The 19,191-nt window shown below is 31.4% G+C and overlaps 1 protein-coding gene across 2 annotated transcripts; it reads left to right on the forward strand.

Moving 5' to 3' along the window:
* Window positions 1-4,849: 4,849 nt before the first annotated feature.
* LOC134273219 (uncharacterized) lies at window positions 4,850-15,334 on the forward strand. 2 transcript variants are annotated; one of them, XM_062755409.1, is made up of 4 exons: window positions 4,850-5,004; window positions 11,771-11,916; window positions 12,116-12,622; window positions 14,870-15,334. In XM_062755409.1, exons 1-4 carry the CDS (start codon window positions 4,943-4,945, stop codon window positions 15,331-15,333), a joined length of 1,179 nt encoding a protein of 392 aa, XP_062611393.1. In that variant the 5' UTR covers window positions 4,850-4,942; the 3' UTR covers window position 15,334. The 2 variants fall into 2 exon arrangements, with proteins under 2 accessions (XP_062611393.1, XP_062611394.1); XM_062755410.1 differs by lacking the exon at window positions 11,771-11,916 and having other exon boundaries at window positions 4,855-5,004.
* Window positions 15,335-19,191: the final 3,857 nt, after the last annotated feature.

The raw sequence follows: 19,191 nt of genomic DNA on the forward strand, positions 1-19,191 counted from the left end.
AACATTTTAAAAGACCAAAATGAATTACTTGAAAATGTTAATTACATGTATTTTATCTGTGGGAGTATTCAACTGTAATACCGGTATCTATTTACCGATATTGTGTTGTATTTGAACATTTCCCCTGGGGGTAAATGCCAGGTACCATATAGTGAAAAGTAATAAAGGAAGCTCAATATTAACATCTTTATGCAATATGTTTTCCTCAATGTCCAAAAACATTTTGCACTGGAGTAGAGAGGCTCCTTTAACTTGCTTTGTGACATGTACATGATTTTGGAAAATTATGTAGGCACATTCTCTTAAATACAGAGTAAATACTAAAAAATTGCAATAAAAAACAATTTCCCATTTGTTCATTTTGCCTTTTTTATGAAACTTAGTTCGTAATGTTTCCGTATTTCAGAGTAAATGCAGTTTAAATCTGCAAGTGGTAATCTAGCTTATAGCCATAGCTTCCTTTCCAAGGAGGAAAGTTTTTGAAATCCTCTGCATGTTTTTAATGTTTTTTTAATAACAATCAAATTGAATTTGAATTACCATACCTTTACTTTTATAGCCTTGATTATAGAAAATTAAATAATGAGGAAAAAATAATAGCTTCACAAGTAATACTCTTGTATTTTGGATTGGAACTTACACTTTATTTTAAATAGCTTTACGATTTATTATAATAAGATAACGTGCACTGCAGGTTGAAGAGTATAGCTTGGAAAGCTTCTTTAAAATGTAAAGATAACGAACTGTAGTCGATATAAAACAAATCCTTAAGGTACATTGATACTCTGATAAGAGAGATAACTCTTAATGACACAATTTTCTATTATTCCTGTATAAAGTTGTCAAGTTTAAGTACATTTTTTGGTCAAATTTTGCCCCGCACGCCATGCTATAATTGTTTGTATTTTATTCAGCATATACATTTGCATTGGAAAATCATAAAAATTAAAGATAAATTTCATATGAGTGAGCAGAGGGTTTATGAACCTTAAATATTACAAATATTGTATCAAAAAGGGCATAAAACAGAGACCTCTGGAAATTCTAGAGATGGGATCAGGTGCCTAGGAGGAGTAAGCATTCCCCCTGTTGACTGGTCATTTCTGCCATGAGCCCGATGTAATGACTAGAGGTACTGTGAGCAATGAACTCACTAAATGATATCCCCGGATCCCATATGATTATATAATGGAAAAGTTCATGTTTTGCTGTGGCCGGGAAACCCAAAATATATGTCGGATCAAAAAGTAAAATAGGAGGTGCACAATGGCAATATGTAATAAAGATTCTGTGAAAGTTTCATTAAATTTCACTCAGAGGTATAAGAGGAGGTGTGAATAAGAGATTGGTACCACAAAGCGTAACAGACAGACAGACGGACGGACATACCGATTACAGTATACCCTCCCACTTTTCAAGCAGGGGTATAATCAGGTAGATGTTACTATTCATATATTCAATAAATTTCGACTTATTTAAAGAAAATTTTATTTGAAGCCTTTGCGTCGGAAGCAAATTAAAAGTGTGTGTGCAAAAGTGTGTGAGGGAGGGTTTGTGTGTGAGGGTGTGTGTGTGTGTGTGTGTGTGTGTGTATGTATGGGAAGTGGGCTGCTAAATGAAAGAGAGCAAAAAAGGAAAATGTGTCCATTGACTACACACGAAAATCCTACTTCGAACGTGGGGTTGGTGGGGTGAAGAAGCAAACTTTTTTGATACCAAATTTTTTGTCCACACACTAATAACTTACACTTGTTTTTACCTAAACTGCAGGTAACTTTTGAAAGCGGGAGGGGGTGCTAATCCTACGCCCCGATGTTCAATGCCCATGCCACCCGGCTCCGATGCCTATGGGAAAATACATCTTAAAAGAAACTCCTTTAACAAGTTTCTTTAAAGTCTATTACTTATTATGTAACTTTTGGTGGATGCTTGAAATCAAGTGGACGGGAAAAATGTGTTTTTAATTGATTGCATAATTTACTTCCTCCATTACACTGTACATGTATTCCCCATTTTCAAAAGTGAGTTATCTCCCCTCAAAATCGGAACTCTTCAACACTAGCATAACTTCCGCGGACTACATGTTACGATAATCCAACAAAAATAGTGATCAACTTACACGCTGTATTTAAAAATTTTAAAAGAAGGAAACGGTTTGCATTTTTTTAGATAATAAATTATTTTATGAAGGGTCTGTTAGCCCCCCCCCCCTTTCTAGAAAGCTATACGAATTAGCCAGGCACCTAGCATCGTCTTTAAAAAGGGGGGGGGGTTAGCCAAAGAAATATTTTTTTCTTACCTGGAAAAGTTGGCAAGCAAAGAAAAACCTTGCCCAAAGTTGAAAAAGCTAATACTTATTTCAGTACCAGTTCCTTGGCATACAATACTGCATTTCCCTTATATAACTTTACCGTAACTAGTATAAACTGAGTGTGTGTGTGTGGGGGGGGGGGGGTGGGGGGGGTTGACAACCTGTCTATCAGTGAACATTTTCAATAGAAAAAGTAATATTGGGAAAAAAGTGGGGGTTGGGCTAAACCCCTTGACCCTGCACCCCCCCCCCCCCTCCGTGCGTACAGGTACAGAGAATATGTAAATGGGTTGAACAGTTGAAAATGAACCAAAGTTGTGAAAATTAATATTATTTCCCCTGAAGGGAAGTCTTTTACTGTGTTTAATACGCATGCGCTATAGATAAAGTCACATCCGCGGACGTTCTTGATGTAAACATGTTCATGGTGTATGCCTCTGTCATATGGAAAAATGTTATTGTGTTTGTGAATAAAAAGAAATCTTAACTGATTCGTATTTTTTTTAAATTGCCCACTCATAGTCTCTTTCTGGATTTGTATTAATCTGTGTTGTACTATAATAAGGTGCTGTGTGACCCCCCCCCCCCCCCTTACAAAAAAAAAAGAAACAAATTACTATTAAAATGCTGATACATATTCGAATAGGCCTATTAAAAAAAACACAAACAAAAAAGCTAATTTTCGGTAGTGGATATTATATTAGATACAATGAAAATATGGCTGCAGCAGGCTAGATTAATTCGTAAAAACTTTATAACTAAAAATTTGTTCCGCACATTTTGTAAATAATGATGATCCGTCTGCAGAACATCCACTACCGAAAATTAGCTTTTTTGTTTGTGTTTTTTTTAATAGGCCTATTCGAATATGTATCAGCATTTTAATAGTAATTTCTTTCTTTTTTTTTGTAAGGGGGGGGGGGGGGTCACACAGCACCTTATTATAGTACAACACAGATTAATACAAATCCAGAAAGAGACTATGAGTGGGCAATTTAAAAAAAATACGAATCAGTTAAGATTTCTTTTTATTCACAAACACAATAACATTTTTCCATATGACAGAGGCATACACCATGAACATGTTTACATCAAGAACGTCCGCGGATGTGACTTTATTTATAGCGCATACGTATTAAACACAGTAAAAGACTTCCCTTCAGGGGAAATAACTCACCTTTTGAAAATGGGGAATTGTCAAACAACAAAAAGAAGTTGAATTTCACTTTTTTTGAGATCCAGATTTTACTGCTTTTTATATAAGTAAACTCTACTCAATATTTTCTATAAAAATCAGAAAGTTTGCGGAATAGGTTGTATTGATCGAACCTACATTGAAAGCAGATGTACAGAATTTAAGCATTTTGAAAGCAAACAAAGATAGCTTTTATAATAGTTTAATAGGCACTATTATCTGTAAATATAAAAATTATTTAGAAAAAAAAAGATATGATAATCCGCCATAACAAAATAATAACTTTCATATTTTTTCTAAGGTAGCATTTCATATTGACAACATTTCCCGTTACCATTAATGAATCATGGAGATAACAAACAGTATTGAAGATCAGAAGTCCACAAAAGCAATACAAAACAGGAGCAGAGCAAACGAACAGTATGCAATATCAAAGTCCATTAAACAATACAAAAATAGGAGGATCATCAGCAAACACGGACCTCCGAAACATCAGAGGTGAGATCAGGTGGCATGGAGGAGTGAGCATCCTCCACAAACTAGCATTTTTTCTCAAACCTCGAAAATTTGACCCCATGAAAATATTTGATATTACAGTATCCAAATGTAGAGTTGAAGACCACAGCAAGAGTTTTTTTTCCTTTCAAGCATAAGATTTTGAACAAATTCTACTTCCTATGAATACAAAATTAGGTCTACTAATAATGGGGCGCAATTGGTACACATAGGAATTCCAATAGATTGTTGGAAGACCGGGTCTCCAAAAACTACATAGATATTGTCAAACAGAAACTCAGGCACCTTTTTGATGTCAACTTAAAAGTACTTGTGTGTACAATCAGAATGTTATAACAAAATAGTTTTGCAAATGACCTATGACAAGGTAAGTAAATTAACGAGTTCCATTTTTATTGAAAAAGCAGCTGTCACTGATATCAAAAGCCTGGACTTTTATTAAAATATGAAAGTGGTTGCACCAATAATTATTATCCCACTTTTATCTCATTCAATTTGAGGGAGTTAGGGATCATCTGTGTCAGTGCATATTCTTACAGAAAACATACCTTAAAATATGCAGTGTATTTTTTTATGTTACAATACTTTCTAACAACATTAAAATAATAATAATGCAAACTTCAAAATATTGTTTCCATTTTTTATGATTTTCAATTAATAACTTTTTAAAGAACTCTCACACATTTACAAAATGATTATAGCTGCAAAGTGGATTCTTAAGCCGCACTTGAATTAACCTGTGATGTGTGTTTTTCGGCTGTCATACTTTGCACCGCCATACTTAATGTATTCATGCACGTCTTTAAACTGTATTTAATTAGGCATGCATAACTTTTCTACACTAAAGAGGAACAATATTTCTATTCGATATGTGAGCATTTTTTAAGTTTGTGAGTGAACATGTAGAAACAACAAATTAGATGCTTTGTCAGTTTGGAAAAATTAGAGATAAAATAAGCATGAATGTCCTCAAAAAGTACAGGTAAATACATTTTAATTAAAAATTACGTAATTTAGATCTGAGAAACAAATACCAACAAAATTCTAACGTAAAATTTTACTCTTTGAATTGGTATTTCCTAAAAATATACATAAAATATGCATATATTATTCTTGCTCAAAAGTTGATGTTTTGTTTTTTATTAATATTATATTGTTATTGGACTGTTTATATGCAAACTCACTGCATGGATCGACTTCGTAATTAACTTTACAATGTGAACGTTTCAGTCACCGGACGCCATGTTCCTAACATGTTCGCTATAATTATGTACTATCTGTGAATCGTTTTTTTTTTTAAATACGTTGCTACACATCGCATTCATTGAATAAGTAGAAAAATGAATAATATCAATTAATCTTATTATCAAGCGCTATATATTAATTACCTGAGGCGCTTCCCTTAACGTTCAATCGTTTGTTAATTTTCTGTGACCAAAGTGCATTTCATTTTTTGAAGTTCAACCCGCTCATTCTCAAGGACGATATGTATAGTAAAGAAAAAATATATAAAAAATTGTTGAACCTGTGTGTAAATAACCATAAAAATCAAACGAAAGAAAAATTGAAAAAACTAAAATAAACAAACCCAAAAGAATATTGGAAAATAATAAACCCTGGGCAAAAAAATAGAAAAAATGTAAATGCATCTGCTGAGGAATTATAGGATTTTTTTAAAGATTTAAATATGGAAAAAGATTATGAAATACCTGACTATGTTTTATCAAATGAGGATATAGATATTCTTTCTAATTTACAGTGTAATGCGTCTGTAAATGAACCGATAACTTGTGATGAATTAATGCAAAGTATAAAAAGTCTTAAAAGAAACAAATCATGTGGAAGTGATGACATATACAATGAATACATTAAAAGCTCATGCAACATAATGGTGCCCCTCTATCAAAAAATATTCAACAAAATTCTTGACAGTGGTTGTTTCCCCTCCGATTGGTTGTGTGGTGAAATAATTCCTATCTATAAGAATAAAGGTGATGATACTGAACCCAAAAATTATCGCCCAATAACTTTAATTAGTTGTACTGGAAAGTTATCTACATCCATTTTAAATAATAGACTTAATAGATATTCAGAAGAATTCAAAATAATGCCAGAAAACCAAGCTGGATTTCGTAAAAATTATGGTACAACTGATCACATATTTACTTTGCATACAATCATCGAAAGATTCAAAAAGATTTTTAAAAAAGAATTTATTGTGCTTTTATTGATTTTGAAAAAGCTTTTGATTCTGTATGGAGAATAGGACTCTGGAACAAAATACTATTTGATTGTAATATAGATGGAAAATATTTTAGAATAATTAAGAAAATGTATGAGGGTATCAAGGCAAAACTTAGAGTAAATGGTGTTCTTTCAGATACTTTCCCTTGTCAACTTGGTGTAAGACAGGGTGAAAATTTATCCCCTTTTTTGTTCTCGCTCTGTTTAAATGATTTAGAATCATTCCTCACCATGAATGATATAACTGGTTCAGAGAAAATATCTGAAATGATTGAGAATGAACTTCATGTGTATATTAAGCTTTTTGCTCTGTTGTATGCTGATGACACTGTTTTATTTGCTGAAAACCCTGAGTCATTACAAAATATGTTGAATTGTTTTCATGAATATTGTATAAAATGGCGGTTAAAAGTAAATGTTGACAAAACAAAAATAATGATTTTTGGAAGAGGTCGAATAAAACAAGATTTGTATTTTACATATGATGGTTTAAGTCTAGAGATTGTTGATAGTTATAAGTACTTAGGAATATATTTTTCAAAATCAGGTTCTTTTAATCAAAATATAAAAGAACAATACAATAAGTCTGTAAAAGCTATGTATGGAGTGATATCAAAATGTAAACAACATTATTTTTCTATGGATTGTCAGATAGATTTGTTTGACAGAATTGTACAACCAGTTTTGTTATATGGATGTGAAATATGGGGATTTACAAAAAATACTTTAATCGAAAAACTTCACTTAAAATATTGTAAATATATACTAGGTTTGAACACTAAAACGCCAAACTACATGGTGTATGGGGAACTTGGCAGATTCCCACTTATCATTAATATTAAGGTGAGAATGATTTCTTTTTGGGCAAAACTACATTTTTCTCAAACGATGGATAAATTTGATACAAAAATGTATGTTCTAGCTTCAAAGCATAATTTGCCTTGGGCTAACTATGTTAAAAATATTTTAGATGATTGTGGATTATCTTATTTACGGACAACACAACAAATGTACAATGAAGCATTGGTAAAAAAATGAAGTAAAAAGAATACGTGTTGACCAAAATATCCAAAACTGGCAAAGTAATGTTTTTAACTCATCAAAGGGTGTAAATTATCGTATTTATAAAGAAATACTAGAACCAGAAAGATATCTCGTTAATCTACCTAGAAAATTTTCAATTTTGTTATGTAAATCTAAATGTAGCAACTTTAAACTCCCCTTTGAAACTGGGAGATGGTATGGTATTCCAACAGAACAAAGAATTTGTACTTTATGTGATTTTCATAAGATTGGTGATGAATTCCATTATGTTTTTGAATGCACACAAAAAGAAATTAAAGAGGCTAGGTTAAAATATATTTCAAGCTCTTTCTTGTAGACCAAATATAGAGAAATTTAAGCAACTTTTACAACAACAAACTGTTCAGCATTGAAAACATTATGTAAATTTTTATTGATTGTCAAACAAATTATAGATGAAAATAATTGACATGAACTTGAACATGATACTTTGTACTGTTTATAATGCATGTATTATATTTTTTTGTATGTGTTTGTACCTTTTCCTACCTCCTCTCTACAATTTATGTTTGTACATTTAAGAGAATAAATCATTGTCATTGTCATTGAATATTTTTGGAAACAAATATGAATTTTTGTTGAACTATTATTGATTTTTTTTTTTTTTTTTTTGGTCAAACTGGTATACCTGACTTTAATATAAGAAATGTAATTATTTCCTATCTTGTAATGGAAATAGGAAAATGGACAATACCTGAAGACATTCTAAGTAATACATAAATATGTAATATACATTTTATCATCATCCTCAGATCAAAAGACATGTTTATCAAAGTAAATAAAAATCTTGCATATTTGTAATTTTTTTTCCTTTCCAGCTTTACATCATGAATTTTGCCATTTGAGTAATTTTTAAGACTCTTTTTAAAAATTTACTGTAAATTCGTTTCATCTCAGATGAAAATATCAATAAACATTGTATTATATAGAGAATAATATATACCCTTTTCCATATCACATCCTGTATCAGCCCGAGACACCAATATCAGCCAGAGGGCCGAAGGCCCGAGGGCTGATACAAGATGTGATGTGGAAAAGGGTATGTATTATTATGTTTATTACATACTTAGTAATAAAATACAGCACACATTAAGTTGAAAAGAAAATAAGTGAATAATCATGCATGGACTTCTTACATACATGTACATGGTCTGTTATGTACATGGTCTATTGTCTCGTACGGTTTGGGTTTGTTTCTACTTCTATTTCAATGCACTCGATCCGTAATTTGAAAATAATCTATTACATATGTATTTGTAAATTAGATTATCCTTATTTTCAAAAAGAGAATATGAACCCATCAAAAAATTATGTATGATCACAATTACTGTTTGTTTGTTTGTTGTTTTTTTTTTTTTTTTGTTTTTTTTTTTGGTTTAATTTACTTGGAGTGTGATATTGATCAAAGATCATTTAAATGAATCACCAACATGTACAAATTGTGGATATCAAAACGAGAACTCACTGCATTTTTTCTTGTATTGTCAACAATATGCCTCACAATGACAATTACTTATTAAATACATGAATGAAAATAACATACCAATTAATATAGAAAACATATTATATGGTGTAGACTCACTAACTCTGGATAAAAATTATTCATTTTTTGATCATGTACATACCTTTATAAGAACCTCCAAGAGGTTTTCATTGAAATTTTAGTTTATTATGATATTCTATGGGAAATATATTATTCTAGGTAAACTGCTCTGTTAGGGAATTCTTCCTACTCTTGGTCAACAACAATTGCTCAAACATATGTTTTTGTTTTTTGTCTTTTTCTTATTTTTTGGGGTTTTTTTTCCCTTTTTTGTTGTTTATATTTTATTATATAATTATTATTTTTCCTATCCATTTGTTAAATTATTTTCTCTCTCTCTCTCTCTCTCTCTCTCTCTCTCTCTCTCTCTCTCTCTCTCTCTCTCTCTCTCTCTCTCTCTCTCTCTCTCTCTCTCTCTCTCTCTCTGAATTAATTCTAAATATGTACCAATTGATAATCTACTCTTCATACATTTCTTTCAATGTTTACATGTACTTGTAATTGTACCTTGACCTATGGAGAGAACGATCATAGGCATTTATGCCTGCTGTTCAATCCATTTCTTTATGAATAAAATATATTTTAAAGTATATTGATCCGTATCAGCCCAGCAGGGCTGATACGGCAATTGTGACGTCAGGCATATCGCATATGCAAAAATTCTGTATTTATTACTAAGTGTGTAATAAAGTATAATATACTATTAAACTATGAAATATAGAGATAACTAATAGTAATAGTATATATTCAAGCTGAAACGTCCAAGCAAACCGTCAAACACGAAGTTTAACCTTTAAAACTTCAGAGTTGCAATTAAGTGCCATTAAGAAGTGAGCATACCCTGTGGATCAGCTCGTAAACAATAATTTGAAAGTGAGAAATATAGCCTCATGTACAAGTAATTGGAAATATACATCTGTAAAAGACAACATAGAAACATGATTTAAAGACAATTATATATATTTGTTAGCTGAGATAATATTACTCTCAATGTGGATTACTTTGCAAAAACAGCCAAAGTTTTTTTTCTTATACATATACTTGAAACAAGATTTTAGACTTAAACTGATACTTCTAACAATTCACAATCATCATAATCATTTGTGCCTATATATATGAAGATGGGTTATTAATCACAAGAGGTGCATTACTTAAACACCCGCATTAATATTATTCGTCAGAAAAAAAATTAATGAAAAGGACTTATTCAGTAATATTTTTGTTGCTTACATTATACATTACCTACCCTAGCCTCTATAATTTCAAGACTTAATCGAACTTGGATTCATACAGTTTTGGTACACTTAAAATATTTATGTGCATGACCCTAATATCTATAATTACCTTTACAAACACCAATATTTTTGTGTTCCCAATTCTGGAGAATTATTTTGAGCGAAAAGTTAACCGTCATAGACGACGGAAAGAATTCGATTAGTAAAGGTGTCACAACAGTATTAATTTCTGCTATATATTCTTACCAAAAATGCGCAAGTTTGAGTAGATGTAACTAATTCAAAACAAACTTCTGAGAAGTTTCCTTTTCAGATCTTGTAAAACCATTCTTTATAAAGATTTTAGTACCAAAAAACACATAGCCATCCAGCAAGGCACGCAAGTTTTTTTTCGGTCGAAGTCGAGCAGGTGCTTGAAAATCTAGTCCAGGGCCTAATCACTCCCCACTCTTGGCAGTATATAGAAAAATCAGCACGCCCTAAATTTTAATAAATCCGGTCAATACAGGAAGTTTACATGAATTGTTTTTCATCTCATAAAAAAATTCAGCTCCAGTCTCGTATCAAAATGCCCGAATCGGAAGGGAAGATTCCGGGATTATTTTGCGTCAGCCATGATTTGACGTGAACCAAAGTGTAATACTGTTATGACACCTGCAAACTGTCTGAGGCTAAATTGAATATTTTGACTTATTTCCAAAATTTTATTGTGTATATATATATATATATATATATATATATATATATATATATATATATATATATATATATATATATATATATATATATATATATTATGTCCTGGCTATGAAATATTTTAGGTTTTAATAATTGCATTCCTTTATGTGAAAGTTTTAGTCTGATTTTTAGGGGGTTCATTTTGCTCAACTTTCGATTTGTGTTGTTTCATTTGACTTTTCACCTTCATTGCCATTTTTTATCTCTTCATGACATTAATTAGAATGAAATAATTAATTAACAATTATTTGTGTAAAATATCGTCACTAATATATTTTGTCTAACATGTTTCATAAGGCATGCTTAAACAGTTTATTAGGAATTAATAAAAAATATCTTAATTAATTTATTTAAATGGATACCTGCATGCGGAGTTTTTGTATCTCAGTTGATTCGATATGCAAGAGCATGCTCTACGTATGATCAATTTATAAAACGAGGTAAGTTATTGACAAACGAGTTGTTGAAACCAGAATTTCAGCATTCTCGTTTAAAGTCATCATTTCGTAAGTTCCGTGGTCGATACAATGACCTTGTCAGCAAATACATGTACAATTTATCATTGAGTCAAATGCTGACTGATGTTTTTCATACAAATTGTTATTCCATTATTTATACACTGAATTGACGACGGATTTTTCCATTATCCCGTTAATGACAAGGAGAACACGGCGGATGTGACCGGTCGTCAGGGGATGCTCACTCCTTCATGGCACCTGATCCCACCTCTGATGCTTTGGAGGTCCGTGTTTGCTCTGCTCATATTTTGTATTGTTTAATGGACTTTTGAATACTGTTTGTTATCTCCATATGTTTCATGGAAAATAAGGTAAACAGCGATCTCAGGTTATCTGTATATGTATGTGCAAGATGTTTTACGCTTATTAATTTATTTAAAATTACAGATTAGTGCTTTCATATGGATCATGTGGAAGTTTTCTTTTTCTACTAGTAGTAATCTTTTTTAAAAATGATTGGGATTCTACGGATATTGTGATTCAGGAACAATCATGTGACAGTGAAATGGATTCTTATCATAAGTTCCATAGAAGTATGTAAATGAAACTCATATGAAAATATAATTGCGACTAACCTTTTGATATCTGAAACCGTTTGCATTTGGAAAGAAAGTACTTTAGAGGAAACTAAATACTTTAAACTATAAAACTTTTTTGAAAAATTTCTTTCACATTTATTTTCATAGCATACATTTTCATTCTTTTATATGATTTTTTTTCAAATTGATTTAGATATCCCTGCCATAGGTGGGAAAGATTGGTCATTTAAATCACTTCAACGGTGCTTAGATAAAAATTCTGGATTCTACAAACGTCCGATAGATAGAAGGGAACAGCTTGTTCCAATATGCAACGGCACTAATGTGTCTATTCACACCGTGACAAATTTCAACCAATTGCTGCCAGTGTTTGAGTATCCAGACAGTTGCCTTCACTTGATCATTGACAAATTTTGCTTGGGTGAAGTTGTACCGAACATAATTCACTACATCTGGTTTGGAATACAACATTTTGAGCTTATCCATTTTGTTAGCTTTTACAGTGCCTATCAAAAGCAAAAACCATGTTTAATTTTACTTTTTACTGATTTTTTACCATTTGGTGACTTGTGGAATCTTTTACTCACTGTCATTCCAAACATAATTCATATTAGAATTTCAGTTCCGACACATATCGCAGGGAAACATATATCTTGGGTGCAACATAAATCAGACATTGTTCGACTTCATATTCTGAAAGGTAAGACCTATAATTTGTATGAAATGAATATCATTATTAATTTAAGGAAGCTCTAAACACTAACAGAAACTGTTTTTTTGGACTCAGGGAAAAATATATCATATAAAGATATGCATATTGAGACTTTTCCATTCATTTAGAACATATAATACATGCCTTATTTGCGCAGGAAAAATGTTCAAAGACAATGGACTATTTTTGAGCAGAAATCACTGTTGTTTACTTACATTGGGAACATTAATGAAAATAATTAATTAAATTACTTACTCTTGGTCTTAAACAATGCTAAAAATATTTTAATCTATAATATGTTATGTAATTAATGGTAAATAACAATTTCTATAATTTACGTCTAAGGGCAGATCACTCTAACTGCAAAAAACTACCCAAAAAATTTAGTTCTTTAAGTGTGCAGTGTTTAGAACGTCCTTAATGAAGACATTTTATAATCTAGACACATAATTATCCAAACATTCCATTATATCCCATTAAAAAATAGCTAAATTATAAGCAAGAAAGAGCAACAAGGCAAACGGGCAATTCAGAATATTTAACCAAAAAATATTTGCATTTTCCTTTAAATATAGTTTATAGGCATACATAAAGCATACATGAATCATTATTAACTTTAAATTCTACATACAAATCATTATGTATGGTATTCAAAGACAAAATACTTTGTGGAAATATAAACATTTGAAGCTCCACCTATATTTTATGACAAGGTGTATTTCCGATCTATACAAAATTTCATTTTTAAAAAATCATTTATTAACAGGAGATTGCCATTTTCTTGGAAAATTTTAACGCACCTCAATACAAAAGCACATCAGCAAACAATTTACCCACTACAGCTTGTTGCATATAGTGAATACTTTTGACTTTAAGTTTAAAGTTCAAAAGGTATATTCGAAATGAATTCATTTGCACGTTAGTGAACAGTTTGCAATGGAAGATTAATCATTGCCGTGCTTCGTCTATCAAAATTATCTGAGAAAGGAAAGGGAACCTATTTATTTTACTTAAGATTTACTTGAGATTGCACTGCTCGTGTAAATAGGATGTTTGAGTATTTAGTCAAAATTAACCTAGAGAGTATAATTTTGCAACAACAATATGTTTGTTACTCAGTATAGAACTCAATATAGAATTAAGATAATCATATAAAGGTTTTACCGTCATTCTTTAAATTTAATTCTTTTTCTTTGAAATATTTGAAGAATGCAAAACACATTGATTTCGGTTTACTGATTACAAATCCTTACATTGAACTATTTACATGACTTACAAACCGTGATATTTATTCAGAAATATTTTCATGACTAGCTATAGCAAACTGTGGTATTTATATTTTTATTTATTACATACTTAGTAATAAATACAGGATTTTTGCGTATGTGATATGCCTGACGTCACAATAGCCGTATCAGCGATGCAGGGCTGATATGGATTTGCGGGGCTGATACGGATCAATATCATACCCTTAGTAAATTAAACCTAAAAACAAACAGCACTTGTAATCATACACATATTTTGGGAGTAACATAATTTTCTATTTTTAATTTTTGAATATAAGGATAATGTAATTGACAAATAATTTACAAATTACGGATCGGATACATTTGAAATAGAAGTATAGAAACAAAGCCAAACTGTATGAGACAACAGATTGTGTGCATGTATGTAAGAAGTTCGTGCATGATTATTTACTTAATTTCTACTCAACTGATAGTGTTCTGTATTTTATTACTAAGTATCTAATAAACATAATAAAACATACCCTTTTCCACATCACATCCTGTATCAGCCCTCGACCAATATCAGCCCTCGGGCCTTCATGGCTGATATTGGTGTCTCGGGCTGATACAGGATGTAATTTGGAAAAGGGTATGTGTTATTCCCTATATAAAAATCAACAATGTTCTAGTTACGAAGTTTAATACTAGTATATACAAAACACATTTTGTATCATGGGGACTGACATCTGACTTACAATGAGTTAAAGAAACTGATCTATTTCCAGGACAATTTGGAGATAGGCAAGGTACACATGGTAACTCTTTAGAAGCAAACAAGTAATAAGAAATGCACGCCTGTTAAAAAGATATAACATACACGTAGTAAAAAAACATTAATACCCTGGAGAAAACTTGGGGGTTATTGGTTAAATATGATTTTTTTAAAGAATCTGTAATATATTTACACCATAGAATAGATTTACATGACTTGCAAACTGTGATATTTCAGAGTATGGCGGCATATACTGTGACACAGATCAAATAATCCTGAGATCACTGAATGTCTTCAGAAACGATGAATGTACAATGGGCAATGCACATGATGGCTCTCTTGGGAGTGCATTAATTCTGGCAGCAAAGAATTCAAGATTCATTAACAAATGGATTGAAAGTTATATAACTTATGACCCAACAAAGTGGGGAGACAACTCGGTGACTATGGCCATGAAGCTCGCTAAAGAGAATACGGATTTAATCAAAGTGCAAGATCATCATTGTGTTTTCTTTCCACATACAATGGTTTTGTATAACCAGAATTACAAATGGTCTCACAGTTACGGGCTACATGTCTATAAACTTGGTCATATAGAAGAACTAAAGAGGCTGAATTTCACAAATATACGACGGCTTAACAATACAATAGGTGCCGTGATTCGGTTCATTTTGTTTGGGAACAAAGAAATGTGTGAATAAATACCACTTGTGATATAATCTATCAATCTATCATTAAAGCTGAACACGATTCGTAAAAAAAATGTCGGCCATATTTGTTCGAGCTCTCGCTATATCTGCAGACCCCTATGAATAGAGCGAATCACTTAGTCACTGTTCAGTATAAGGAATTGTGATCGGTGAACACGGAAGTGTACTATACAATACTCAGTAGCGACAAAAATAACTGTGTTCTTCCAGTGCAGGAAAGTAAGAGACAAAAGACACTTACAACAGTTGTTGGCATTGTTTGAATGGATTTTTGAGCTTGAATACTGTTCATTATCTCTATATAATTCAAATATATTTTTTAGAAAAATACCGATGTGAAGGACTCAAATACATGTAAAATTTAGTAATTATTTAATAACTAGTATAAATTTTTTGACATTCTCTTGGTGCCAGATTTATTATGAGACGTCATCATATTTTTCTCGTGCTTTACAGGTATCGTTTGATTAAGTAGAAAATGAATCATTTTCACAATTTCAATTTGAAATGATGCGAAATGTAATCTGGATACACATAATATTCAATATAATATTATCAATAAAAAAGAAATTATTATTCTGTGCCAAGTAGTACGCTTTTAGGATACATACGAAAAAGATTCAAAATTTGAAGATGATTCTCTTCATTTTTCAATGTAAAAAGACAAATCAAAATACATAATTTTGTTGTCTTTACTGAAAAACTATGCTCCGATAAATCTGATTTAGCCGAGATATGGTAAAACACAATTAAGGAATTCATTTCTCAAGTTTGAGAAACTGGTTGGTTCCTTTCATTTAGAAGATTTTGACCTTCAATTCAAAATATATGTACTACATTAAAAAACTGAAAAAAATAACTTTTAAGAGAATTGTAGTGTATGATTATGTATCATTCCTGTAAATCATTTTTGTCTTTTACATCAAGGGAAATTTTTACATTAATGATCGCATGAAATGCATATAAAGTGCACTTCAGCCCTTGACCTATAAAAATGAATATTTACATTTGCCAATGTCTTTCCTTATATGACAATACTAAAAAAATGAAATTCAATTTTCGATGACATGCAGTCGGTCACATGATCTGACGTTCTTGCGTATGGAAAGCAAACTGCACGAGACATTTGGAAAGTCTTAACTGTGACGTCATGTGACGTCGTATTTATACGTTATGATGCATTCAATAACAATGTCTAAATACGGCATTTTATCTTTGTAACGTGAATAGAAATAAAAATATAAATATAAGAAATAAAATATCATTTTTAGAGTGTCAATGGGATATGACATGAAGTCGGTACGTGATAAAATCTACTATAACGCCCTTCGGGCGTTATAGAATTTGATCACGTGACCGACTTCATGTCATATCCCAATGACACTCTAAAAATGATATTTTATTTCTTAAATGCGAATAAAAATGTCGCATCTCATAATAGCATACATGTACGAGGGGTTATCAAAAAGTTCGTGGACTGTGGCTACAAAATTAGTACTATGTAGTGTGTGCTTTCAAAATTTATATGGAACATAAAGCAACAAAAAATAAAGAAATGTTGAAAATTTTAGCCTGATACGTTCATTATTTGCCAAATCATTACAAAATATAAACTACATTATATGATCACCCGGCGCTGTCGTCGTTTATTTTCATGACGTCCGATAACGTCATTGTTTTTTTAATGTCCGATTCTTCTACCTCATACACTTTTTTGATGAGATTCCCTGGAGCTGAGTAAGGACTTAAACCCGCCTTGTTTATATGACTTTACAATGTCATGAACAGTGGCCTTCAATGAATATAATATTCCAAATGGATTAATACATTTGGAGAGATTCGCGCTTGATTGTGTCGGCATATTTTGCTTTTGGGAGTTCAATATCTACAACGCATGATCAACGTCTTTTTTGGCGTGATTGATTTTTCACACCTTGACTGCAAATCGACTTTTCTCTCAGAATTTTTTTTGACATTAAAAGGCAAGTACTCTGGATGCATATTATTTCTTTGTAGCCAGTTTTAACATATTTTAAGTCTATACCAGTTTTTTCAGGGGCAAAACTTTGTAGAATGTTGGAAATGGAAACCCCTCCCCCTTTTGACGTCATTTTCAAGGCCTCATTTGTTTGGACATTCCGTGTAAAATTTACGATAACATTTCATAGAATTTCCAGAATGAAGTGAAAATTTAATATTGTATGAAACAATTGTGTCCCGACACATACATGAATTAACGGGATTTTCGGATGTCAAATGATCAAATCAAAAGAGTTTCTCTCAGTTACACATAGGTCGCAAAAACGTCGTTTTCGAGGTTGCGCCGCATGGACATACCATTGCTTACAAAAACATTACTAATTTATTAAAAAATAAAATTTATAATTTATGGTTTATTCTTTAGATAGAAAAGATAATGCTAACTAGATATTGTAAAATTCATTGATGTGCCTAAAGCGGTTTTAATTTTATGACGCTAGTCCACGAACTTTTTGATAACCCCTCGTACATGTAACATTTACTTTGTGATTAATATTGCAAGAAATAAAAAAAAAATGACAAAAATGGAAAATTAAAAATTTAGTCCGAATTTCCTCTGCATTACCATACATTGACTTTTGTTCCAGTATATTTTCTTTAAATAATAAGATATTAAATTTTCAAATTGATTTTGATTTAAAACTTGCGTATTTTATCCATTTAGAACAATTTTTGATTTAAAATATTATACTTTATAAAATTCCCTTTCTTTTTTCTGAAACCTGAGTAAGTGTCATCCTTAAGCATCCTCATGCATTGAAGATTTAAATTTATTCAAATAATGGCCCATGGCCCTTTGGGTATATTGTCCTGATGAAATTAAATCTGGCTTATTTGAAAAGACAATTCAATTAGATTTTGAAGATAAAAAGATATCAAATAATTTTACATAGTGTGTTTTTATTGATGTGTCAAGATAGTATTCAAATTATTATGAAGTTATATATAGGAAGAAAATGTTTTTAAAAAATCTTTTAATCAAGCTGTATTAATATGAAGACAATCTCAAGTGGTATTAGAATTCAAGCCCCCCCCCCCCCTTCAGTGAACTGTTTCAGTTCTGATCTGATTTGTGCTTTTTCCTAGCTGATTTGCTCAAGTGAGCGATGTGGCCCCCGGGCCTCTTGTTTGATAAACCTATTGTATAAAGAAAATGGAAGGCAAAGAAATTCAAACTTATATGTTCAAGAATAACATTGAAAGAGAGATCTATCTCACTATTGTTCATATTTGATCAGAGGAAAAGTATAATTAGACTCCGCATTTCTTTTAATTAAGCTTATATTGTATTGAAAAGGAATGATGCACAGGCCATCCACTAAAATTATTAGCATGGTTTTAATGTTCAGGATCTTAGAGATGAACAGCATTTGTATGCCCCCAGAATCGAAAATTTAGGGGTACAGTAAAACTCGGTTATAATGAAGTCACTGGGACCTATGAAATTACTTCGATATATCCGTATTTCGCTTTATCAGTGTAAGGAATTCATTAAATTTATATAGATGGGGATCAAAGATATCTTCGCTATATCCGTGAATTTGCAATATCCATGTTCGAACTAAACGAGTTTTACTGTTGTATATAGTCTTTGCCTGTGTGTTCACAAACCTTTAACCTCGCCCATAACTTTTGATTTGGAGGAGTTATGTCTTTCATATTTCAAGTGTGCATACTAGTACCTTGTGACAAGACCATAACTTGTTCACAAGACCTTTTAAAGGATATCAAAAAAATTTGACGTTGTGGCCTTGACTTTAGAGTTTGATTCAGTTCCAAAAACTTAATAGCCTTGAACAAAAGCCTTTA

Source organism: Saccostrea cucullata, unplaced genomic scaffold (genome assembly GCF_032062105.1).
Source record: "Saccostrea cucullata isolate Sc308-1 unplaced genomic scaffold, CSIRO_AGI_Scuc_v1 ctg741, whole genome shotgun sequence".
Classification (NCBI taxonomy): Eukaryota; Metazoa; Mollusca; class Bivalvia; order Ostreida; family Ostreidae; genus Saccostrea; species Saccostrea cuccullata.